A 26700-nucleotide genomic window follows, 5' to 3' on the forward strand; every position below is an offset into this window, starting at 1 on the left:
TATGTTCCTGTCTACACTACTTACTATACCATCAATCTTGGTGTTATCGGCAAACTTGGATATATGGCTCTCTATTGCATTATCTAAGTCATTAATAAATATAGTAAATAATTGAGGCCCCAGCACAGATCCTTGTGGGATACCACAAGTCACGTCCTTCCAATTCGAGTACATACCAAATATCCCTACTCTCTGTCTTCTACCACCTAACCAATCTCCTGATCAAGTCAATAATTTGCTTTCAATTCCATGAGCTTTAATTTTAGCTAACAGTCTCTTATGTGGAACCTTATCGAATGCTTTCTGGAAGTCCATATAAACTACATTCATAGACATTTCCGTCTACTACTTTAGTTACTTCTGGAAAAAATTCAATTAGGTTCATTAGACATGACCTACCCTTTACAAATACATGTTGGTTCTCTCCAATCAGCTCAGCCTTGATACCAAGGCTTGAAAGGTGCTGCTTAAATAAGTGTTGAGATGCTATGAAAGAGCTGTAAGAGCTGTGGGTCAGCACTAATAGGGTAACATGGTTAACAGGTGGCGCTTTATGGCATGTAATCTTGATGCATGCTAATGTTGTGCAGTCTTACTGTGCCTGGTTCCTTATAATATGTTGACTTCTTCTCTATCTGTTTCCAGATCCTACAGGTACTTTATGCCCATACAGATTTTGGAAAGGCTAACAAATATTTGGAAACTATTTTGATTCTTTCTAAGGCTCAAATATTTTCCCTCTCTATGCAGCCACTTATCTTGAAGTTCAGTTCTCCATGTTACTTACATACTATGAAATATGGTGTTGCTAACACTGATAGGCTGAAGAATCTCTATGGGACAAAAATTCGGTTGATTGTGCCTCCCGTTAGCGCCCCTTGCTAACGGGGCTGTAAGAAATAGCTGTTAGATTCAAAGATGGGTTTTAATTCTTAGAACAGAGACTGACAACAGGCATGCGGAAAAAGATAGCATAAATGCTAGCAAGGTCGAATATCAAGCATCAAAAGACAAATAGAAGTGATAAGGGAATGGTAAAATGCAAGAAAACAGGGAGGATAGCACCTGCTAGATAACAAGGAGCCACGAAGCCATAAAATGCCCTTGAAGAAACTTGACAAAACATTCCTCAGAAAGATAAGAGGAAGGCCTTGTCAGTCATGCAGAAAGGGACGGCGAGGGCTGCCTTCCCGCTTCACAATTGGACAATAGGATGGGGGATCAAATGATTGACACCAGGTGATTACCAGCCCACCGAAATAACTATAAATATAGACGACCGAGAGGGGAAATCAGGCAGTCAGGGACGAACGCTTCTCCGAGGTGGCTACAGCCTAACACCTTGGTTAAGTTTAGCCTCTGAGGTGGCTGATGGCCTAACACCTCCAGCAGCTTGAGAGATGACCCAATGGAAGTGACCACTGCAGCAGACTGCAGGAATCCACCCAATCTGAGACCATCATACTGCCTTCCCATCCGTCCGGTCGTGTCATTCCGATTCGGGAGTCATAGATCGCTCCTACTGTCACGGGTTGTATATCTATTATACTCGGCTTAAACCATATGTAATATCTGATTATGCTTTAAAACTGTAGCACTTTAATAAAAGCCTTGCAACTTCTAAAACCCTGTTGGGTAATCTGTGTGAGCCTGTGATCCTAATCTTACAGGGCGCAAAGCAACTAGCGCCCGGGCGTGGCGCCGCTAACGCCTCCCGCAAAATTCAGCGTGAGGTTAGTGGCGGCAGTAGCCGGTAGCGCGCCACTGTGCTGTGCCTCTGGCGATGACATCATCGCCGTGCACAGCACCCCGGCCACAAACTTGACTCGCGCCCGCCGACCTACCGCCGAACGCCATGTCCGACAGGGTCAGGGTGGCGTTATTTTAGCCGGGGTGGCAATAATTAAAGGGCAGGTGCCTTGCGGCCAGTTTCTTTGGGGCCACCTGCCAGCACCTGGCCCCCTCTCGCCTCCTCAGACGGGGTGCCGGCCGCGATCGGGCAGCCCGGCACTCCTCGATTGCCGGGCTCATTTGCCCGCACCCTGCTCCCCGGTGGTCCAGCAGGGCCCCGGTGCCGCTGCGCTCGGCCACTCCCCTTTAATCAGGGGAGGGAAGCCTGCAGTAGAGTCATAGATTTATACAGCACAGAAAGAGGCCCTTCAGCCCTGTGTCCGTGCCAGCCATCAAGCCCTATCTATTCTAATCCCATTTTCCAGCATTTGGTCCATAGCCTTGTATGCTATGGCGTTTCAAGTGCTCATCTAAATGCTTCTTGAATGTTGTGAGGGTTCCTGCCTCTACCACCTTTCAGGCAGTGAGTTCCAGATTCCAGCCACCTTCTAGGTGAAAAAGTTCTTCCTCAAATCCCCTCTAAGCCTCCTGCCCCTTATCTTGAAACTATGCCCCCTGGTTATTGACCCCTCTACTAAGGGGAAACGTTCCTTTCTATCTACCCTATCTGTGCCCCTCATAATTTTGTACACCTCAATCAGGTCCCCCCTCAGCCTTCTCTGCTCTAAGGAAAACAACCCCAGCCTGTTAAGTCTCTCCTCATAGCTGAAGCGCTCCAGCCCAGGTAACACCCTGGTGAATCTCCTCTGCACCCTCTCCAATGCAATCACATCCTTCCTATAGTGTGGCGACCAGAACTGCACACAGTATTCCAGCTGTGGCCTAACTAACGCTTTGTACAGCTCCATCATAACCTCCCTGCTCTTATATTCTATGCCTCGGCTAATGAAGGCAAGTATCCCATATGCCTTTTTAACCACCTTATCTATCTGTCCTGCTGCCTTCAGGGATCTATGTACATGCACACCAAGGTCCCTCTGATCCTCTGTCCTTCCTAGGATCCTACCATTCATTGTGTATTCCCTTGCCTTGTTAGTCCTCCCAAAATGCATCACCTCACACTTTTCAGGGTTAAATTCCATTTGCCACTATTCTGCCCATCTGACCAACCCGTCTATATCGTCCTGTAGCCTGAGGCTTCCCTCCTTGCTATTTACCACTCCACCAATTTTCGTGTCATCTGTGAACTTACTGATCATACCTCCTACATTCATATCTAAATCATTAATGTTCACTACAAACAGCAAAGGACCCAGCACCGATCTCTGCGGTACACCACTGGACACAAGCTTCCAGTCACAAAACAACCTTCGACCATCACCCTCTGCCTCCTGCCACCAAGCCAATTTCGGATCCAATGTGCCAAATTGCCCTGGATCCCATGGGCTCTTACCTTCTTGACCAGTCTCCCATGCGGGACTTGTCAAAAGCCTTACTGAAGTCCATGTAGACTACATCAACTGCACTACCCTCATCCACACACCCAGTCACCCCCTCGAAAAATTCAATCAAATTGGTTAGACATGATCTCCCCCTGACAAAGCCATGCTGACTATCCTTGATTAATCCTTGCCTCTCCAAGTGGAGACTAATTCTGTCCCTCACAATGTTTTCCAATAATTTCCCTACCACTGATGTTAGGCTCACTGGCCTGTAATTCCCTGGTTTAGCCCTACTACCCTTCTTGAATAATAGTACTACGTTAGCTGTCCTCCAGTCCTCTGGCACCTCCCCTGTGGCCAGAGAGGTTCTGAAAATTTGTGTCAGAGCCCCTGCAATCTCCTCCCTTGCCTCACACAGCAGCCTGGGATACATCTCGTCTGGGCCTGGGGATTTATCCACTTTTAAGCCCGCTAAAACCTCTAGTACCTCCTCTCTCTCAATACTAATTTGTTCAAGTATATCACAATCCCCCTGCCTGATTTCTATGCCGACATCGTCCTTCTCCATAGTGAACACAGATGCAAAATATTCATTTGAAACCTCACCCACATCTTCCGGCTCTACACACAGATTGCCACTTTGGTCCCTAATGGGCCCTACTCTTTCCCTGGTTATCCTCTTGCCCTTAATATACTTATAAAACACCTTGGGATTTTCCTTTATTTTGCCCACCAGTGTTTTTTCATGCCCCCTCTTCGCTCTCCTAATTTCTTTTTTAAGTACCCCCCTGCACTTTCTATACTCCTCTAGGGCTTCCACTGTTTTTAGTCCTCTGTATCTGCCAAAAGCCTCCCTTTTTTTCCTAATCCATTCTTGTATATCCCATGACATCTAGGGTTCCCTGGGCTTGTTGGTCCCACCCTTGACCTTTATGGGAACATGTTGGCGTTGTACTCTCTCTATTTCCTTTTTGAAAGACTCCCACTGCTCTGATGTGGATTTTCCTACAAGTAGCTTATCCCAATCCACTTTGGCCAGATCCTGCCTTATCATATTAAAATCAGTCTTCCCCCAATTTAGAACCTTTATTTCCGGTCCATCTTTGTCCTTTTCCATGCCTACCTTAAATCTCACCGAATTATGGTCACTGTCACCAAAATGCTCTCCTACTGACACTTCTACCACTTGCCCGGCTATATTCCCTAGAATTAGGTCCAGTGCCGCCCCCTCTCTTGTAGGACTTTCTACATGCTGGCTCAAAAAGCTCTCCTGGATGCACTTTAAGAATTCCGCACCCTCTAAGCCTTTCACACTCTGACTATCCCAGTTAATAATGGTACTACGTTAGCTGTCCTCCAGTTGAAATCCCCTACTATTCTTACCCTATTATTTCTACACTTCTCTGAGATTTGCCTACATATCTGTTCTTCTATCTCCCCCTGACTATTTGGGTATCACCGTACTCAATGGGATCATCCCAAGAGGCAGGGGGACCCTTCCAGTAGCGCCCCGCCTCCTGCTTGGGGCGCTACCATTGAATTTCGGGCGCGAGGGTGCTAACTTTTTTGGGGTGCTAAAAGTAGCGCTCCGGCGAAGTTATTGCCCCAAAGGGGGTGCGAGCCAATTTTTCCCCCTATGTGTCTTGTAATTAAGGAAGAAATCACAATCATAAACCAATGTATTGCAACATTGGATTGAACTAGGGCAATTTGTGAGGCCTCATTGTTTTACTTATCATGAGGATTTCAAGCTACAAGTTCAGTTTCAAAGCTCTATCTTTTTGTTTGAGGAGGATGGAATCCTCACCAGTTTAATTTCTTTCCCCCTTCTCATACAAATGCTGATTGAAATCTCAGTGCTTGTTTCCTTCAACAATAAACTCGAGAAAACTCGGCGCTGTTGTGCCTTTAGATTGGACAATGCATCTTCTATTACCAGATATACAATTGAGTGTCCAGGACTAGTACTATAATGTACAATGATCTAAAATCAAAGGACACAGTTATTAGGAGTAAAAACTCAGTGCAGCGTTGCCAATTTAAAGTTCATGTTTTGATGTAATTTTTTTTTCAAATAAAGCTTTGTATGGATACTATCATGATTGCCATCAAATCACATAGCTTACTTCATGAAGTAACAAATATTCTAGTCTCATACCTGCCCTACTCTGGGTTGATGCTTCAAGTTGTCAATTGATCCAATTTTGGATTTGATATTTTTCAGATCTGGCATTGGTTGGTTGATCACACGGAGCTGCTTTGGAGTAAGGGGAGATTTTGGAGGAGTGCGGATAATTGCCACTTTCCGTTCTGTGGGCACAAGAATGGGAGATTTGTGTGCACCAGGAGTGCCGGGAGTGCGAGGGGTCCTGGTACCTGGTGTGCGGGAATAGCTGGGTGGTGTGCCAGGTGTGACTGCAGTTGATCCAGGAGTGGATGGCGTGGCAGTGCCGCTTCTTGCTGACCTGGAACGAGCTGATTCAGATCCTTGAAAATATATATAAAACATGAATATTTTTAAATTAAAGCAATAGTACTGTATAGCCTTTATACGTACCTATATACATAAATATTATCCAGTGTATATAAAGGAATTGGTCAGATATGATATTAACTAATACATCTTTCAACAGAATTTATTATGAAACATTGACCAATTGATTAAATAAGCACCTCTAATATATAACTTGATAACACTAAAATAGAAAAAAACACTTTTAAATTGTATTTTTGGCATTATTTCTTGGTCCACAAAATAGTTAAGGATCAAATTCTGAAAGGTCGCTTCAAGTCTGTTCATGCTCTGGGCAATTTTAAAGCAGAATACCTTTATTATCCATCTAGTCATGGTTCTGAATGCTCCACTTGAGCTACACCAAGTTTGTCATGCAAAAATAGTTGATAATTTTTACAAAGTGTTCAGTAGGAGCAGAGCCACCACTGACTACAGGCTACCTGCACTAGCATGTGCTCTCGATCTGGTCATCCCATGGCCCCTTTGATCATTTCTTGGTTCAGTCCTTATAGCTACAAGGGGGTAGAGGAGACACAGAGTATGGATAAAGACATTCATTTGAGGTAAGTAAGTCAATAGAAAAAAAAAGTTAGATTTACAAAGTATTTTGATGTAAATGATCATTATGCTTGCAATTTGTGTGCCATGTGCTATTTTCAGTTAATTTTTTCAGACTTAATTAAAAAAGACAAAAATGTGGTGTGTTAAAAATAAATTTAAAGTATACTTTTTCAGCTATTTCAAATTAACTATCATTTAATTTGCTGAAAATAGCACCATAATTTTAAAAAACTTGGAAGGTCACAATAAATCTTAATACACTGCAACAAAGATGTGTTGAATCATGAACTGAACTGTGCTGTGTACGGTTTTGGCCCTACAGAAGCAAGTAGCCACATTACCTCAATATCAACTTTAAGTGAAACATATTTTCCACCTATTGACTATAAATGAGTGACAATCACTTTAATATGCTACGGCCCTATAAAGATGCAGGAACTAAAGAGTAAGTACAAGTTATCACCACAACTCTTCAGTTTTGCACTATTTTGGGCCTACTCTGGCTTCAGGGATGCAAGTACTTACAGTAAAATTCAAAGCAATGTAATTATTTGAGGAAACACACATTGTCTATGACAAAACTAACATTTATGACCATGTTTTATTATATACGTATAGATAGACTATCCCATGAGTCTCTGCATGATTTAATATTTCTTCACCTCATGAATTTATTATATATAGCACACTCTAGATGTTGTATTGTGTTTGGACCTAGTCATTGCAGAGCTTTCAGTATTGTTTCTGTGGAGCATCCTATATTAAATTAAATATACCTTTAAAAAAAACCCCGCAAGTTTGTGTTAACTGTAAAAAGGCTTTTGTATGCATTTATGAGACCTGAAGTGATGTGCTTCATATACTTATTTGTTCCAGTCTAATCCAGTTTATTTGCCTAGAGTTGCTTAAAGTAAGCGTAAACATCTAGAACAATAATAGGAATGAACATTTTAAAAACAGTACAAACAGCCTTTGGCTCAGTGCAAAAGTTTTGAATCTGGGCCCTGAAGTCTACAAAGTAACAATCTTGTAGTAATTTAAACACAAAAAAAAATCATGCCTGCACTCTCGCCTGCAGGAATTCCTGAATGTTCTTTGTTATGTACGTGTTTCTTTAACTGAGATCACTAAAGGCCCAAGTAGTTCATATACGTGAGTTGAACACATTAAAAGTTAGATGCCTGAATAATTGGTGGCCTAGTGCTCAAAGCCAAGTCTTGCTCTTACACACCGGATTCTCCCAAGACTGAACAGCATCCAGATGGGGTTCACTGGGTCAGCAGGATGGCATTCTGACACTGCTCAAATATAATTCCAGCTAAGTGTCTGCAGCTCAGAAGGTGGGTCACAGCAAATTTTGCAAAAGGGGTCCCTTCTCCTAATTTGAATAAGCTACTGGCACATGGAATGTATGCCCAGAGAGTTTGGTTAAAAAGCATAAAATCCAGTGAGGCAGTAGTTCGTAAGAAGTTGTAGTTTGCGGTTAAATGGATAGTCAAAATAGCAGAAAAATTAATTAATTGTTCATCAAGGCACAGCAGAGACACGTGGACGACTCTATTCCCTTTGATGCTGAAGAGTTGGAGGTCCTGCTGCAGAATGTGCACCAGCGGAGCGTGGTCACATCTGGGGCTAAAGGCCACCAGCCAGTAAAAGCAAAAGTGCTGTATGGTTGGAGGTTACAGACTGAGTCAATGCAGTCACTCAGAATCTTTGTACCTGGTTGCAAATGAGGAAGGAGTTTGTTGTCAGCCGGAGCAAGGTGAAGGCAACCGTGGTGCCAACTGTTGTATGCATTTTCTGTAGGGCCATCAAGCATGGCACAATCCTTTTACATCCTCTGTACATAATCACTGTCCTTCTGCACACACACTCATTATGCTAAAGCTAGACAGTAGACTGGAGATGGTGACTGAGGAAAGCAAACAGATGTTCAGGCTTCCAGACCAAGGCACTCCTGTGCTGTTAGAAGGTTTCTCAATGGGGTGAACAACCATCATCACATAGATTAGGCCTGGTCTCCTAAGGGCCATCCCAGCCAGTACTTTTACTTCTTCAAAATTACAGACACTGTGGACTGCTGGATAATGAAAGCATCATAGCTGCTTCCTAGATAATGGCCACTGACATGGATAAAAAAAAAGTTGCTGTGGTCAGATACCACCTGAACATTAATTAGTGTTCATGTAGGATTATGTATTCACTAGAGTTTAAAGTATTCACTAGAGTTTAGAAGAAAAAGTTTAGAAGAATGAGGGGATTTCATTGAAACGTATAAAATTCTGACAGGGCTAGACAGACTGGATGCAGGGAGGATGTTTCCCCTGGCTGGGGGGGGGGGGGGGGGTCTAGGATGAGGGGTCACAATCTCAGGATACGGGTAGGACATTTAGGACTGAGACGAGGAGAAATTTCTTCACTCAGAGTGGTGAACCTGTGGATTTCTCTACCACAGAAGGCTGTGGAGGCCAAGTCACTGAATATATTTAAGAAGGAGACAGATAGATTTCTCGACACAAAAGGCATCAAGGGGTATGGGAAGAGAGCGGGAATATGGTATTGAGATAGAGGATCTCAGCCATGATCATATTGAATGGCAGAGCAGGCTTGAAGGGCCGATTGGCCTACTCCTGCTCCTATTTTTCTATATTTCTATGTGGTTTAAGGGTTCTAATGCCTAGGTGGGTGCTAGCTGTGACATCTTGCATTAAAAGAGAGGGTTGCCCAGGCCTCCCCCATATGCAACCATGGTCCAGATTTTCTGAAATTAAAAATAGATCTTGTCAGCAGGTGCCCTGTTCACTTACCTGGCCTGAACCCAACAGGTGGGGTTTTCATTCACCTGTTTGAAGACTGGCATGCCTCACCTCACTTGGAGCATCGCTCTCCACAATATGCCGGATACCAGCCCAGCCTGAGCAGTGGGAACTCCTGGCGTAGGGAGTCCGCACTCCTGGATCCATTCCCTTGCTGTCTTTTACCTCTGAGTGAATTGAGGCCCTGCCTCAAGGCAACCAGGAACTGCTGCAAACAGCACTGCTAGCTCTCTCTCGTTTTCCTGGAGGGGCTGCCTGCCTGCCACCATAGTTATGGTGTAAGACCGGTGGAACCCCTGAGAAATTTTGGGGCTGTTGTCTTCAGGTAATCTTGCAGCAGGTGATACAACTTTATGATAACCTGTCTTGTGAAGCAGTGGTGGCGATGACTGGTCTGCTCTGACATTTCCAGCTACATATGGAGGAGTTCTATAAATATGAGGTCTGGGGCAGTAACTAGTCCATTGTCCTTGCTCCTGCATTTGTTGACCTTTAATGAACTCGTCTTTCTCATCTAAATCACGCAGTGAATAGAGATTCCCATCCTCACCACTTTCTATGGTGCTATTTAAACAGCAGAACAGTATCGGGGTGGGGGAAACTGAAAGTGCAAAAGCAACAGGCTACCCAGCAAAACCAACTAATGCGTAGCTTCAAACACAGCAAAATATAATTGCAAGTACAAATAAAACAAACACTTTTACCAACAACTCAAACTGTGATCACGCTTTAGGAAACCTACATGGGCAGTTCCAGGATTCCCAGTGTGCCCATGTTTTATCAGCAAGGTGTGTGATGTCAACAGAGCTTTACTGAAGTCAAAATGTTCACCACAGGATTTCATTTTAATAATTATACAATGTTAATGAGGCTCACACAGACCTGGAGCATAACCTAATTGGCCTCGATATTAACCCCCACAACAGGTGGGAGAGGGAAGGCGGGATTAAACCGTTAAGTGTGCGAAATGCGACCTTAACCCGCCATGCACGCGCCCGTTGCCATTTTTACGGTGGTGGGTGTTGTGATGTTGGAGTGTCCCGCCGTGGAGAAACAGGAAACTTCATTAACAATATTAAATCGGGCTCCACACAAAGCAACTGGGGGCTCAATTTAAAAGTCACTGCTGCTGTGCGGGCTTTCCAGGCGAAGGGAGGCAGGAGCTACCGACTCCACAAGGCAAGTGGCCTTTCTCATCTCAGCACTCTTTGTGGGCCAGGAGGAGCGAGATGTCCGATCTTCCCCCTCCGCCACAATGTCCCCTCTTCTCCACCCCACCCCAAACGTCGACCACCCCCCACCCCTGATTGCCGGGTTCCGTACCCATGAGCCCCTGGCTGCAGCCTCCTGCCGCTGGCTTTCCCTCCCGGCCGCCGGCCAGGCTGTCATTTTGATCGGCCGCCAGTCAGGGAATGGATCTAAAAATGATAATGAGGTCCTGCTGTTAAGTTCGGCAGGACCTCCGCGTCCCCGGCCTTGCCAGATTTCCCCCACACCCCCTCAGTCACCCTCAATGCTTCCCCATAAATATCGGGCCATTGTGTCCCTTACATCACATCAAAGAATTTGTTGTTTTTAAGCCACAGTAAGCAAGATTTTATGACTGTCTAAGTTAGTTATGGCAAATAGAAGCTTGATTTGCTATTGACAATGATCGAATACAATGGGAGCTAAGTGAAGATTAGGGCATTGCACTGCTGAAAATACACCAATATGAAAATGCAAATTTTTTTAAAGCAACATTCAGCGAACAATAATATTTTATAATTTTGTACTTGTTGCCATTTAGTCCATTTGAATTAAAGATGCCCTGAGTAGTTTTATTAATACTGTAACTGAAATAACCATAATTAACCAAATAACTAATCCTAAAAGGGAGGTAAAATATATTTGTGATGTTGATCTATATTGGCTAGGTCTTGAAAACTGAATACAGTACCACTATTTTTGGCTTTTCTCTACATTAACTATCTACAATTAATTGTATTAATAAAATACTGAGCATGTTGCATGTCCAGAATGATTTTGACATGACATGGTGCACACACAGATAAAGCAATGGTAACGCTGTTTTTTTGACTTTCCTTCACAATGCTTATATCTCACACGATCAAAAACCCGATATTATGGAGTATATTGTTCAAAATGAGTTATTCCTAAGGTTTCAAAAAGAAATACAGTACAAAACTAACTTGTTGGTCGTCTTGGTGCTGAATAAACTGGGCTTGTAGCGGGAACAAAATGTGCATCTTTTTCTTCTGGTGGAGCCCGGCGAGTGGACAGGATTGAAGAAGGTCTTGGCAGGGCAGAACGTTTCTCTGGGCTCCTCATTGCAGCATCCTGCAGAGAGCAAATTGTGTCATTATTATCTAAAAGGCCTATGTAAGCTTCTTGATTGGTTTCAATAATTGCAAGCTAAAACAGGGACAAGCATCCATACATTTGGAAATTAAATTTAGAACTACTCAATTAAAGAGAAATTATAAATTGGAGAATAAACAATTCTCCCCTAAACCACTCTTTCCCACCACCCCCCCCCCCCCCCCCCACACCTGCAATGGAAGCATTTTAAGGTTTTAAAATGCTATGAGCAATCTAAGTTCCAGCAGAGCATACAGGTACCATGGAGCAAGGCTTTAAAACTCACTCGTAAGGCGCAACTAGAAAAACTCTACAGTACAGCAAATTTCTCAAAGCTCACATACAAGGATCTGGATCTACAAATACCTGTATAAGGGGAGCAGATTACTATTCAGTGCCATGCAGTGCTGCGAAAACTGTAAGTGATTTTATAGACGGTTTCTGTCGGTTCAGCATAGATTGCAGGTACAGGAAACTTTGTGCTATCCGGCACCCACGGGACCGAGCTGCTGCCGTTGCCTCAAAACTGCCGTACTCTCCAGAGTTAATGTTGAGAGATACGGAGATTCTTATCTCCGTATTTGACAACAAACACTGTTGCTTAGCAACAGCTTCTAAACACTCGGGTGTGGCCTGCAAGCTCTGTAGCTGAAGCTGTTGCCATAGCTACAGACCTTGCACAGCTTGACTGTTCAAACAAAGCAAAAAAAACAAACAAAAAGAATAAAAAACGGCTGCTGATTTTTGCCGGTGGCTCCAGATTGCCGGATAGCTCACCTCCGGATAACACAAAGTTTCCTGTACTAGTATAATATTCATAAGGCAATGTATTTTACTGCAGTTCTTAAAACACCTTACTGAAAATTTCACTTTAATAAAAAAACATACTTTAGTGAAATTTAAATGACACAATTGAAATTATTAAATGTATTTTAAAAAGAAAATAGAACTCACTTTACAGCTTTTTCTCCATGAAGCATCATTGTGGTATAATAGTTTTCATGGTGTCTTTCAAACAAGGTCAAATCTTTATGCCCTCCTTCTTGCCAGAGATCCATAAGAATAATATTGTTTCAAGCAACTGCTACTATTGGCTATCAATTATTTTACAAAATTGCCTGCTTAAAAAATCTGCTCTAAGGTATCCCTTTAAAAATCCAATACAGTTATCCCTTCACTATCTTTCCATAACCACTACCAATAATACCATCATCACCTGACAGCCAAATCTACAGAAAAATAACTTGACTGTATAAATGATCAACTCATTATTCTGTGGATTTGGCCATCAGATGATGTTGGTATTATTGGTACCTGCCAACGTTGAATTTTACCCCAAGGTTCTTCCACAGCAGCCAGATTTATGAAGTGTTAGCATTAACGCGATGTCTATCTGTGACTACTTTGAATTCTTGGTGGTAAACGTACAGAGGAATTGTTTCTCGCATTGTTCAGAGTCTCTGGGCTTTATGCTAAAAACATTTTTACTATTTTTTCTTTTCTGGCTCCTGAGGTACAACGGGTCACTAAATGACTCCCTACTGTAACATGTATTCAGATGGTATATGGAGAATTAAGTGTAATGGATTGCACATAAATCTGCATTCCAGCAGTAAGCTGTAAGCCTATGTACAGTACTGAAAAATGTATTGATAAAAGAGCAGAGTTATCTAATGCAGTTATCACATTTCACTAATGTTTGTTGGAAGAGTGATGTTATTAGTTTCACCAAGGTTATACCATGGAGGGGGGTGGGCGGTCAATGAGATTTTTCTCTGGGGAAAAAAAAGTGACCTAGATTGGAAAATAGATTTAGCTGTTTGTTTTATTTTTAAATTACACAGAAATAAAGAGGTTGCATTTTTCACAACAAAAAAGACAGGAGCTCAGAAATTACTATTGCCGATATTAGTGAATGAACACTTAATAAATTCCTATGTCCATCATTTTAGCAGAGGTATTAGCCCATTTAAAATAAACTGGTTGGTACTTGCATTAACACAGTGAAAAAAAAGTCAAATGTCATAAGAATACAAGTGTCCCTTACTAATATCACCAGCAGCAATCTCTAGGCTAGGAACTCCATTGGAAAAATCAGATGTGGCAAATTTTTATGATTGGATTGAGACCATAAAGCAACTTTTGGAAGACAATAAATGAATTTATTCCCAAATTTCTCCCACCACTATTGCATTGTTTTTGTTTGTAATATTGAAGAAGTATCACCTGTGGACCTTGTGGTAAACCACTGTCATACCTGTCTGTGTCTGTATGTGTACTCCACTAGGTACAGGTCTGGACATGCCTCGGCTGACTCCTCCCACTATTCCAGGTATATAAGTGACTACCTCCCAGTCCCTTAGTATTCTGGACGGGTCGACCACTCGAGACAAGACCTTCATTCTTTAGTTAATAAAAGCCTGATTGTTACTCGCTCAACCTCAGTCTTTTGAGTAATTGATGGCGCATCAGACCTATACTTCACTGTCCACTTGATGTAATGATTTTCATTCTCTAGTTTAAATAATCTAGCCCAGTCAGGGAATGTCACCTTAAAGGCAAGCCTACAATGAGAACTTTGTCATCTTAATTGAGTGGTCAACACTCCAGCAGCGCAAGTTTTAAGGTGAGTGTAGGTAAAACAACTGGCTGAATACTGAACATATTTAATGGATAACAACCTAAATATTTCAACATCATTTTAAACAGTGGCAGACAATTGCAAAAAAAAACTAACTGAAATAGCATTATCCTATTTCCATTCCAAGTAGAAATACCAGAGTAAGTAAGAACCAAGGATACTGTCATGGACCATTTCTTCATCTTACCTTTCTTACAGGCTGCTCATTCAATGAGTCCCTAGGGCCAGCAGCTGAGGGTCGTGTGGGATAATAATCTGGGTCAATAAAGGCTTTTCTAGCAGCAGAACAAGTAGAATTGGGTCTTTCAGGGAGGAGGGAGGATAATTTTGAGGTAGGAATCTTTGTTAGTGTAGATGAATTCTTGTCATGAGAAAATATAAAGCAAATTTAAAAAATGATAAGAAAATGAACATGAAAATGGATCAAAATACTAAAACACAAAAGTTTAAATTAACGTGTATAGACATGCCCTAATATTCTAATGAATATATCTAGAAACTGCATGTTACAGCACCACTAATAGCCATGTTAAAGGTACTACGATTGTCTGCCTAATCTCAGCTAATCGTTATTAATGTGATAATTGACGAGCACAACTTTTTTTCCCCCCGAAACTTTCATATTCTGTATAGTGTATTCAATTTTTCAGCAATCAGTAATTGATATGATTGGCTTTAAACACTTTTGACCATTTCTAAACTCTAATAACCAAGGTCTGTGTAATTCCGGAATAATTGTGTTTCATTTTACAGGCTGTTATAGCAATGATGTTGATTTTATGATTTATCTTTAAAAGCACTTTTGTTCTGGATAAGCTGCTCAAAACACGACAAAGCACTTCAATAATTATTTTTGTGGGGGGTTAATAAAATTTAATTTCATTTATAACTCAGTTATCTCTCCATTTTGCAGCTTGTGCTCATGTGTTTAATGTTCCAATTGTGTTATTAATGGAGGCTATGCAACTGTAGTTCACAACAACAATGCAAGTGACACAGCTTATTACTATCATTATGATGGAAAGTGCTTGGATATACGTTAAATGCTGCACCATACAGTGGGCTCTATGTTAATAGTTATTATATGCTAATATTTTGATATGCTGCCGCTGGTATCTTACCTTGGTGAGCAAAAAATGTGAACCAAATAGGCCATTACTACAGTGAGCTAACTATGTTAGGAAGACATATTTTTCTTTTACATTTTAAAAGAACAAAAAGGCTTCTGAAACCTGTACATGGCAACTCAGAAAATCAAAATGAAAAAAATGATAATGCACTAAAATGTTAAATGTGTGTGGTTATAAGAACATAAGAAATAAGAGCAGGAGTAGGCCACTTGGCCCCTCAAGCCTGCTCCGCCATTCAATAAGATCTAGGGCTCAAAGCCACTTCCCAGCCCGCTCTCCATAACCCTTCACTACCTTATCTTGCAAAAATGTGTCTATCTCCACTTTAAATGTATTTAATGACCCAGCCTCCACAGCTCTCTGGGGCAGAGAATTCCACAGATTTACGACCCTCTGAGAGAAGAAGTTCCTCCTCATCTCAGTTCTAAAAGGGCGGCCCTTTATTCTGAGACTGTGCCCAGAGTTCTAGATTTCCCCATGAGGGGAAACATCCTCTCTGCATCTACCCTGTCGAGCCCCCTCAGTATCTTATATGTTTCGATAAGATCACCTCTCATTCTTCTAAATTCCAATGAGTATTGGCCCAGCCTGCTCAACCTTTCCTCATAAGTCAAACTCTTCATCTCTGGAATTAACCTAGTGAATCGTCTCTGAATTGCCTCCAATGCAAGTATATCCTTCCTTAAATAAGGAGACCAAAACTGTATGCAGTACTCAAGGTGTGGTCTCACCAATACCCTGTACAGTTGTAGCAGGACTTCCCTGCTTTTATACTCTAACCCCCTTGAAATAAAGGCCAACATTCCATTTGCCTTTTTGATTACTTGCTGTACCTGCATGCTAACATTTTGTGTTTCATGCACAAGGACCCCCAGGTCCCTCTGAACTGTAGCATTTTGTAATCTCTCTCCATTTAAATAATAGTTTGCTTTTTTATTTTTCCTGCCAAAGTGGATAACCTCACACTTTCCCACATTATACTCCATCTGCCAAATGTTTGCCCACTCACCTAGCCTGTCTATATCCCTTTGCAGATTCTTTCTTGAGTCCCCTGCACAACTTGCTTTCCCACCCACCTTTGTATCATCTGCAAACTTGGCTACATTACACTCGATCCCTTCATCCAGGTTATTAATGTAGATTGTAAATAGTTGGGGCCCCAGCACCGATCCTTGTGGCACCCTACTACTGTAGTTACCGTTTGCCAACCAGAAAATGACCCATTTATCCTGACACTCTGCTTTCTGTTAGTTAGCCAATTCTCTATCCATGCTAATATATTACCCCCAACTCCGGGAGCTCTTATCTTATGCAGTAACCTTTTATGTGGCACCTTATTGAATGCCTTCTGGAACCTACTTGTTACATCCTCAAAGAACTCCAGCAAATTTGTTAAACATGATTTCCCTTTCCTAAAACCATGCTGACTCTGTTTGACTGCAGTATGTTTTTCTAAGTGCCCTGCTACTGCTTCCTTAATGAAGGACTCCAGCATTTTCCTGACAACAGATGTTAGGCTAACTGGTCTATAGTTTCCTGCTTTCTGTCTCCCTCCTTTCTTAAATAGGGGTGTTACATTAGCAGTTTTCCAATCCACTGGGACCTCTCCAGAGTCCAGGGAATTTTGGTATATTGCAACCAATGCATCCACTGTCTTTGCAGCCACTTCTTTTAAAGCCCTGGGATGCAGGCCATCTGGTCCAGGGGACTTGTCATCTTTTAGTCCCATTATTTTACCGAGTACTATTTCCTTAGTGATAGTGATTGTCTTTAGTTCCCCACTCCCTGTGGCCCCTTGATTATCCATTATTGGGGTGTTGTTAGTGGCTTCTACAGTGAAGACAGATGCAAAATATTTGTTCAGAGTCTTTCCATTTCCCCGTTCCCCATTATTAATTCCCCAGTCTCATCCTCTAAGGGACCAACATTTACTTTAGCTACCCTCTTCCTTTTTATATACCTGTAGAAGCTCTTACTATCTGTTTTAATGTTTCTTGCCAGCTTACTCTCATAATTCATCTTCTCTCTCTTTATTATTTTTTTGAGTCATTCTTTGCTGGTTTTTAAAAATTTCCCAATCCTCTGGTCTCCCACCAATCTTGGCAACAGTATATGCCTTCATTTTCACTTTGATTATTTTCTTTATTTCCTTCAAAAGAACTCGAGTTATGATTTGGGAAGGTGCTGAAAATCCCAAATATTGTTTACAATTCAAAAAGCATTTAAACTTGCTGTCTCTGGAAGTTTACATTATTAAGGATGTCATGCTAAATAGTTTTCACGCATAATTATCATTTTTAACAACAAAAGTCTCTATATTATTAGATTACCAAATCTACTACAGTGGGTGATTTGGTTGTAAACTTCTATCACCTGGCTTATTATCATGCAGCCACCTGACCCAAAGGAGATGCCACTTATTCTTAAACCAGCCTCCAGGTAACACTTTCCAGCAGCTGTCATCCCAAGTCTCAGAGTTTCCTCATCAGCTAAACAATGGGCATCTGCCTTCAGCATGGTGGTTGGACTTGTACAGGGTCATGCACGTCATGGCAGCGATCCAGATTTTCTACAAGTCCTAATCCAGTTTCACATGCCAGCTTTACTCATCACCAACTGCTTAATCCACCATCTTGCATGAAGGGCTTTGGTAAAGAGATAAACCTGCAATAGGACTGATTCTCCCTCCATGGTACTCAGTGACGAGTCTCCACAAAACACATAGGTAGCCTTATTTTAGCTTTTTTCCCCTTCTTAATTTTGTTTCTGCTCCTGCACAGCCTACTCCCAAATAATACCCAGTCTCTCGGCCTGGCCTTACACTAACCTACTCTTTCTGCCCATCCGACTCCAAAAAGGCATGCACAGTAGCAACCAGCCTGCTTACTATCGTTCCTTGGCCTCACTAATTATTTTTTCTCACCACTTGTTCCCTCTCTTCCCAGCTCCAAGGAGCACGCGTCTCAGCAGTTTGCAGTTTCTGCTGCAGGTCCTTTGTGACTTCACAGTTTAATTACATGTACACTTGGGTATGAGGAAGAACACAAATGATGGTGAATGGCTAAAGAGAATTGCTGAAGTCTTCTAAATTGATTTATTTTAATTTACCAAAGATTGAGGGCTAAAAATTCAGTTGGGCGCCGTTTGGGGCGCCAAGCTCGCCTGGGCGCTGGAATTACCGCTGCGAGCGGAGCCACTTGCACCATCCGGATATTCAGTTTCAGCGCCCCAAATGGAAGCGGGCCGCTAATTGAGGCTTCCCGCGCTCCGCTTGGGGCGCTGAAACTGAATATCGGTGTGCTAAGGGCCGCAGCGCCACACGCTGCAGCACGGCACGCTGCGGTACTGCAGGCCTTCCTCCCACTGTTAAGGGGGAGGTGCCTGCAACAGCGCGATCCCCGCTCGCGAGTGCCGGCAAATGAGCCCGGCACCAAGGAGAAGTGCCGGGCTCTCGGGAAACAGCTGGCAATGCCGCGGGGGGGGGGGGGGGGTGTAGGAGGCCGGGGACGGAGGTGCTGGCAGGCCGCACCTCCACCTTAACTAGCGCCACTACCGCCACAGGTAGGCCCCTGTGTACCGGTTGCTATTTGCGGCCGGCGCTGAAGAGGCGGGCGTGACCAAATATGGTCATCGGGGCGGGAGCGGGGCGCTGCGCACACCAATGACGTCATCGGTGGCGGCGCAGCGCTACAGGCTAACGCCGCCATTAGCACCCCGCTAAATATCGCGGTAGGTGTGGCCAGTGGCGCTAAAGCCACTGAGTGCCCTCTTTGGGCGCAAACTGGTGGCGCAGGCCACTGAATTTCTAGGCCTGAATATTTCTGTGCAGAAAAAATATTTCTAATTAAACGTGCAAGTTATGAGTGTGACCATGCTTCCTTGTATGTGGATATGTTTTGAATGCCTGATTGTGAATGCATGTGCCTGCCTAAGTGTCAATGTGAATGTGCTTTTATGTGAGTGTGTGTGTTAGTTAGTTGTGGTAGAGTTTGAGAGAACCCGAACCCTCTGCTGCTCCCAGTCTAGGACCTTGTACTAACACCAGTACACACTTGGTGCCACTCCTTCCTTCGTACCCAGGGGGATAAGAGATCATTTATGCAACTATCGCAGAGTTGGAGCCCCTCATCTCAACTGGTGGAGAGGCAGAGAGAAAGACATACAGAGAAAAAGTGAGAGGCATACAGAGAGTTAAAATCATACAGGAGAAAGAGAAAGGAGACAGAGTGAAGTAGAGGCTGACACAAAGAAGGGGAAGGATAAAAATTGACTAGGTGCTACCGGGATAACAAAAGTGTGTGAGGATATACTGAGATAGAATCAGAGACACAGTGTAAGATAAACAAAGAGCAAAAAGAAAACAAAGAATTGGAAGGAAGTAGAGACAGCTACAGGTAGAGAAAGGATTTTTTTGGGACTGTGAGCAATGCCACAGAAGATTAACTAGCAATATACTGTACTGAGAATTTCAATGCTGAAATTCCAACAACGCTTGCCACATTGTAGCAAATATAACTTTACCTGAAGGTTTGTTAGTTTCCTTAGGTTTCCATAATGGTTTACAATTACTGTGATGGGGGAGGGAGAATAGATTTGCATGATTTTTACATCTCAATATTTTGGTATATTCTGATCTCACAAAATCTCTACTTGTTTTTTTCCTAAAATACACTGCTATATTACACTTAATGAAAATGGTGAAACACTATTTACTTCACGGTGAGAGGGGTGCAAGTATTCACAAAATAAAATTTTGAGTTACAGCCTTCTTTTCCCTTAACCTCTAGGCATTCCATATTATCTGGCACACTTGTTTTGATCGATATATGATGGCCCTGAATTTGAGATCGGTGGCGTAGCTAAGGAGTACGCTGCCGACATCCAAATGAAATACACACTTACCTCATGCAAAGCCCCCTTCGAAAAGTTGCTTTGAAACGCTGCGGAGTTGTGCGCAGCGTAGTGGCCCACGGATCCCAGGGGCGCACTGTGGTGCATAACTGTACCTGGGATCATGTGGGGTGGTGTACCTTTCACTTCCTGACTCTTAGCTAATCAGGAAAAATGGAAATCTCCGATGGGACAGCATTAAGCTTTGCAGAAGTCCATCAAATTGACCCCGCTGTCTCTAATTGATTATTGAAGACCCTTTCCTTAGTTTGTGGGTATACATGACATTCTGCATGATATTAAACATTCATATTTTCAGTTAATAATGTGCATTGTGAATCACAAAAAAGTGAATGTGGTTAGCAAATGCAAATTATATGCATTTTGTTTATTTATACAATTGTAGTGTCCGTGTGTAGATAAAGACACTGAAGACAGGAGTTGGTTCATAGGTATTTACTAAGCAAGTCTGGGGGGGGGGGGGGGGGTTCTAAAGGATATACACAATACACAGGCTTATATAGCCCAAGTGGCAATTACCGGCATTATGCACACCTGGGGCTCTTAAAGGCACATACACCATAATTCCTCCCCTTCTAGCTAACTAGTACATCATATTTTAAGTAATTATTAATTACATGTTATATGCAAAATAATATACATTGCTGTATTAATTAATTATAAGTTAGTCTCTCAGGAGGCTTCCTGACTCGGTCCGGATAACGCCTCGGGGGTGTAGTAGTTTCTGGTGGTGTAGTAGGTTCTTCTGGCAAGGCTGATTCGGCTTGAAGGCCAGTGTCGGGTTCATCGGGTTCCAGTATCACCGGATCGGAGGTAGATATGGGTATCTCTACTTCATCGTTAGATGTACAGCGTGGTGGTGTAGGTTGTCCCTTTTCGGATGACTTGATGATTTGGTCAGCATGGCGCCTTATTATGCTTTCTCCGATGTCCACGGTATACATCAGTGGTCCTAGTCGCGTGCAGATAGTTCCAGGCTGCCATTTCTCGGTACGGTAGTCCCGGGCCAAAACCGGTTGGCCTATCTGGAAGGCCCTAGTTGGCCTTTCATTCATGCCCTGAAACTGCCGGTTCTCCACGTCCCTTTGGATGTTGGGCTTGACCAAATCCAGCCGGCATCTTAGGTTTCTATTGTAGAACATCATGGCGGGAGTTTGGTTTGTAACCATATGTGTTGCATTCCTATATGCAAATAAGAAGTTATCCACCTTGTGCTGAAGTTTTATGTCTTCATTACCCATGGCCTTTATGGCCTTCTTGAAGGTCTGGACAAACCTTTCAGCCAATCCGTTGGTGGCGGGATGGTATGGGGTGGACGTGTAGTGCTTTACCCCATTGTTCTTTAAGAACTTTCTGAATTCTTCGGACACAAATTGCGGTCCATTATCAGAACATATCTGTTCCGGCAGCCCATTCCTGGCAAATATGGTCCTTAATACTGTGATGGTTTTTTCCGTGGTGGTGGAGGACATCTTTATTACCTCCGGCCACTTGGAGTGTGCATCAACTGCGATTAAGAACATGGAGTCCATAAATGGACCAGCAAAGTCGATGTGCACCCTTTGCCAGGGAGATGAGGGCCACTCCCATGGATGTAGAGGGGCCTGTGGCGGAGCATTTTGGACCTTCTGGCATCCTAGGCAGCTCTTGGAGACATCGAAGACATGACCATCGATACCTGGCCACCATACAAACGCCCTAGCTAGGTTCTTCATTTTCACTCCACCCAGATGCCCCTCGTGAAGCTCCTTTAGCACTTTATCCTGGAGTTTGGGTGGAATCACCACTCTGGATCCACACATCAAGGTTCCTCGGCACACTGACAGCTGTTCTCTTCTTTGCGAGAATGCTGGCAACAGTGGTTCGCCATGTGCTGGCCATCCCTTCATTGTTAAATCGTAGACCCGTGAGAGAGTAGGGTCATTTCTGGTCTCCCTTTCAATGGCAGAATTTGTCACCGGTAGACATTCCACTATGGTAGAGTGGAATATCTCTACTGTGTCTACTGTAGGTGCCTCTTCTATCGTTGGCAACGGCAGGCGCGATAAACCGTCAGCATTCCCATGCTGTTTTGACCCTTTGTATTCAATGTTGTATTGGTGTGCCCCTAGAAAAAGGGACCACCTCTGTAGTCTTTGTGCCGTCATAATGGGGACACCTTTCTTAGGGTTGAATATGGAGATGAGGGGTTGATGGTCAGTCAGCAAGGTAAATTTTTGTCGTGTAGGTAATGGTTGAATTTCTTCACTCCCCATACCAGGCTGAGTGCTTCCCTGTCTATCTGGGAATAGTTACGCTCAGCTGAGTTCAATGAGCGTGACGCAAAAGCTATCGGCCGTTCCGAGCCATCAGGGAATCTATGGGACAATACCGCTCCTATGCCGTAAGGGGATGCATCGCACGCCAGTCTGATTGGTAGTGATGGGTTGTAATGAGCCAAAACTTTCTCGGATGTGATTAAGTCTTTACATTTATGGAAGGCACGTTTACAGTCTTCGTTCCATTTCCAAATCATTCCTGTGTGTAGAAGATCATTAAGAGGGTGTAGAATAGTTGATAAGCTCGGTAAAAATTTATGATAGTTGTGGTAAACCACTGTTATAGTTATCACTGTATATTGTTCTCACTGTTCTCACTGTCACATCACTACACGAGGTCGCCTCTTGTCGCACTGTTATACCTGGGCTGACCACCTCCGACTCCGCCCATTACCTGCCCAGGTATAAAGGTAGCTGACTGGCTAGTATTCCTCCCTGTTGGATCGGATCACCCACGAGGGTGGGCTCTGTTATTTAGCCAATAAAAACCTTCAGTTACGTTCTTAACTCGTCGCCTTTTATTGGACTAATTGATAGGCATATCAATTTTATTGGCTAAATTTTAAAGATGTCTGATAATGAACAGCAACAGCAAGGAGCTCACCCAGCAGCACAGCAACAGCAGCCTCCAGACAACGGGCCACACCAGCCGGCTTGGCTGCAAGCCTTGAAACCACCATACCTGGATCTAAACCCACAGGCACCAAACTCAGCCAACGACTTCAAACACTGGCTGGACTGCTTCGAATCGTACCTGGAGGAAGCCGTCGTCCCTCAGAGATCCAAACTAAGAGTCCTGAAAGCCCAAGCGAGCCCGAGAGTATATACACTCATCCAGGACATGACTACGTACGACGACGCCATCAACCTACTGAAACAGCAGTACCGGAGCCCGGTAAACTACATGTACACTAGGCATCTCTTAAGATCTCGCCAGCAACAGCCAGGAGAATCGATAGCTGAATTTTCACGAGCGCTGAGACAACTCGGCAGGAACTGTGACTTTAAAGCGGTGACGGCTACTGCGAACATGGAAGACAATGTCCGCGACGCCTTGGTGAGAGGCCTACGTTCCGACTACACACGGCAAAGACTGCTTGAAGCTAAGGACATAGACCTGGACAAGGCCGAAGCCCTCGCCCTCACCCTAGAGGCCACCCAGCAAGACCAGGAAGCGTTTGCCAGGTACTATTCGCGACCCTGGGACTCGGGCCCGACCCCCACCCCACCACCCTTCACAGCGCTGCCCCCGGGACCTACCTCAGCGTCTGCATCACGGATCCGACCGGGCCCGCTAGCCCCGGTACCGGCCCCGACATCAGGCAACCCCGATCGGGCCGCTGGCTGCTTCTTTTGCGGCCAGGAGAAGCATCCGAGGTCGCGCTGCCCAGCCAAAAACTCGACCTGCAAAACCTGCCTCAAGAAAGGCCACTTCTCCAAGGCCTGCAGAAGCAAATCCTCAGAAGCCAGCAGTGCCTCATGCGAACCCTGGGGGCGGCCATCTTTGTGCGGGGCAGCCGAAGCCTGCAGAGCCTCATGGGAAAACCAGGGGCGGCCATCTTTGTGCGGGGCAGCCGAAGCCTGCAGAGCCTCATGGGAAAACCAGGGGCGGCCATCTTTGTGCGGGGCAGCCGAAGCCTGCAGAGCCTCATGGGAACAGCAGGGGCGGCCATCTTTGTGCGGGGCAAACGATTTAAACAGAGCCTCATGTGAACTACGGGGGCCGCCATCTTCGCCGCCATCTTGTCATGACAACGACGCGCTCATCTACACCCTAGCTTCCGTGACCCTGGATCAAGCCCGCCCGCACCACCTGGCCAGCTCAATGATGGACATCAAAGTCAACGGCCACGCCACGACCTGCCTGTTCGACAGCGGAAGCACGGAGAGCTTCATCCACCCAGACACGGTGAGCCACTACTCCCTCCCCGTCCTGCCAACGCGCAGCCGCATCTCGATGGCATCGAGGTCGCACGCCACAGACATCAGCGGCTACTGTGTCGTGACATTGTCGGTTAAAGGGACAGAGTATAAAAATTTTAAACTCCTCGTACTCCCCCAGCTGTGCGCTGCCGTCATACTAGGGCTGGACTTCCAATCCCACCTCCAAAGTGTAACCCTAGCATACGGTGGACCCCTCCCCCCACTCACAGTCGACAACCAGCGAAAGTTAAACCGCCCACCGCGTAACACCTGCAGCCTATCCACCCTCAAGGTACCGCCACCTTCCCTGTTCGCTAACCTCACCCCCGACTGCAAACCTGTCGCTACTAAGAGCAGGCGGTACAGCGCTGGGGACAGAGCCTTCATTAGCTCTGAGGTGCAGCGACTCCTGAAAGAGGGCATTATTGAGGGGAGCAGCAGCCCCTGGCGAGCCCAGGTGGTGGTAGTCAAGACCGGCGACAAAAATCGCCTGGTTATCGACTACAGCCAGACCATAAACAGATACACCCAGCTGGACGCATACCCCCTCCCCCGCATATCGGACATGGTCAATGAGATTGCACAATACCGCGTATTCTCGACCATCGACCTCAAGTCGGCCTACCACCAACTCCCCATCAGCCCGAAGGACAGCCAGTACACCGCCTTCGAGGCGAATGGCCGCCTCTACCAATTCCTTAGGGTCCCCTTTGGTGTCACCAACGGGGTCTCGGTTTTCCAACGGGAGATGGACCGGATGGTTGACCAGAATGGACTACAGGCCACTTTCCCCTATCTCGATAACGTCACCATCTGCGGCTGCAACCGGCAGGACCATGACGTGAATCTGGAGAAATTCCTCCGTACGGCCCAACGGCTGAACCTCACCTACAATAAGGAGAAATGCGTGTTTAACACAGCGCGCCTTGCCATCCTTGGCTGTGTAGTAGAGAACGGAGTCATCGGCCCCGACCCCGAAAGAATGCGCCCCCTCATGGAGCTACCCCTCCCCCACTGTCCAAAAGCACTTAGGAGAACCCTGGGGCTTTTCGCCTACTATGCCCAATGGGTACCCAATTATGCGGACAAAGCCAGACCCCTCCTGAAAACCACATCCTTCCCCCTCACGGAAGAGGCGTGCGCGGCCTTCTCCCTCATTAAGGGAGACATAGCCAAGGCCACAATGCACGCAGTGGATGAGTCAATCCCCTTCCAAGTGGAGAGCGATGCATCCGACTTCGCCCTAGCCGCTACCCTTAACCAGGAGGGTAGGCCGGTAGCCTTCTTCTCAAGGACCCTACAGGGCCCCGAGACCCGACACTCGTCGGTCGAGAAGGAAGCCCAGGCAATTGTGGAGGCAGTACGGCGCTGGAGGCACTACTTGGCAGGCAAACGATTTACCCTCCTCACCGACCAACGCTCGGTTGCCTTCATGTTTAATAACAAGCTGAGGGGCAAGATCAAGAACGACAAAATCTTGAGGTGGAGAATCGAGCTTTCCACCTATGATTATGAGATCTTGTACCGGCCCGGTAAACTGAACGACCCCCCTGATGCTCTTTCACGCATTACATGCGCCAGCGCGCAAAGTGATAGACTTCAGACCCTCCACAATGACCTCTGCCACCCCGGAGTCACCAGACTCTACCATTTCATTAAGGCCCGCAACCTGCCATACTCCATCGAGGAGGTCAGGACCATGACCAGGAACTGCCAGATCTGTGCTGAGTGCAAACCGCACTTCTATAAGCCGGACAGAGCAAGCCTGATCAAGGCCACCCGCCCCTTCGAGCGTCTGAGCATCGACTTCAAGGGGCCCCTACCGTCATCCGACCGTAATGTGTACTTCCTCAACATCGTTGATGAGTACTCCCGTTTCCCCTTTGCCTTCCCCTGCCCAGACATGACCAGTAACACGGTCATTAAATGCCTGAACAAACTCTTCGCCTTGTTCGGGTTCCCGAACTATATACATAGTGACCGGGGCGCCTCCTTCATGAGCGAGGAACTCCGTCAGTTCCTATTGGAGAGGGGTATTGCAGCAAGCAGGACCACCAGCTACAACCCCCGAGGGAACGGCCAGGTGGAAAGAGAGAACGCGACGGTATGGAAGGCCACCCTCTTAGCCTTAAAGTCTAAGGGCCTCCCAACCTCCCGCTGGCAAGAGGTCCTCCCGATTGCGCTGCACTCCATCCGGTCACTACTTTGCACTGCCATTAACACCACCCCCCATGCTCGAATGTTTGTCTTCCCCAGGAAGTCGACTACGGGAACCACCCTACCAACCTGGC

The 26700-nt window shown here is 45.0% G+C and overlaps 1 protein-coding gene across 3 annotated transcripts in view; it reads right to left on the reverse strand.

Annotated features, from left to right (window-relative positions):
- The window catches only part of map2 (microtubule-associated protein 2), a 444966-nt gene that overhangs the window by 21367 nt on the left and 396899 nt on the right, over positions 1 to 26700 (reverse strand). Inside the window, exons 16-19 of one of the 3 annotated variants that reach the window (XM_085985712.1) lie at positions 14315 to 14488; positions 11318 to 11465; positions 6189 to 6260; positions 5392 to 5720 (exon numbers count right to left, since the gene is read on the reverse strand). In XM_085985712.1, coding sequence (XP_085841838.1) covers positions 5392 to 5720; positions 6189 to 6260; positions 11318 to 11465; positions 14315 to 14488 — 723 coding nt within the window. The remainder of the gene's footprint in view (positions 1 to 5391; positions 5721 to 6188; positions 6261 to 11317; positions 11466 to 14314; positions 14489 to 26700) is intronic. The other 2 variants (XM_085985709.1, XM_085985711.1) reach the window with 2 other exon arrangements.

Source organism: Somniosus microcephalus, chromosome 4 (assembly GCF_052327205.1).
Source record: "Somniosus microcephalus isolate GS21.2 chromosome 4, FLI_Smic_1.0, whole genome shotgun sequence".
NCBI lineage: Eukaryota > Metazoa > Chordata > Chondrichthyes > Squaliformes > Somniosidae > Somniosus > Somniosus microcephalus.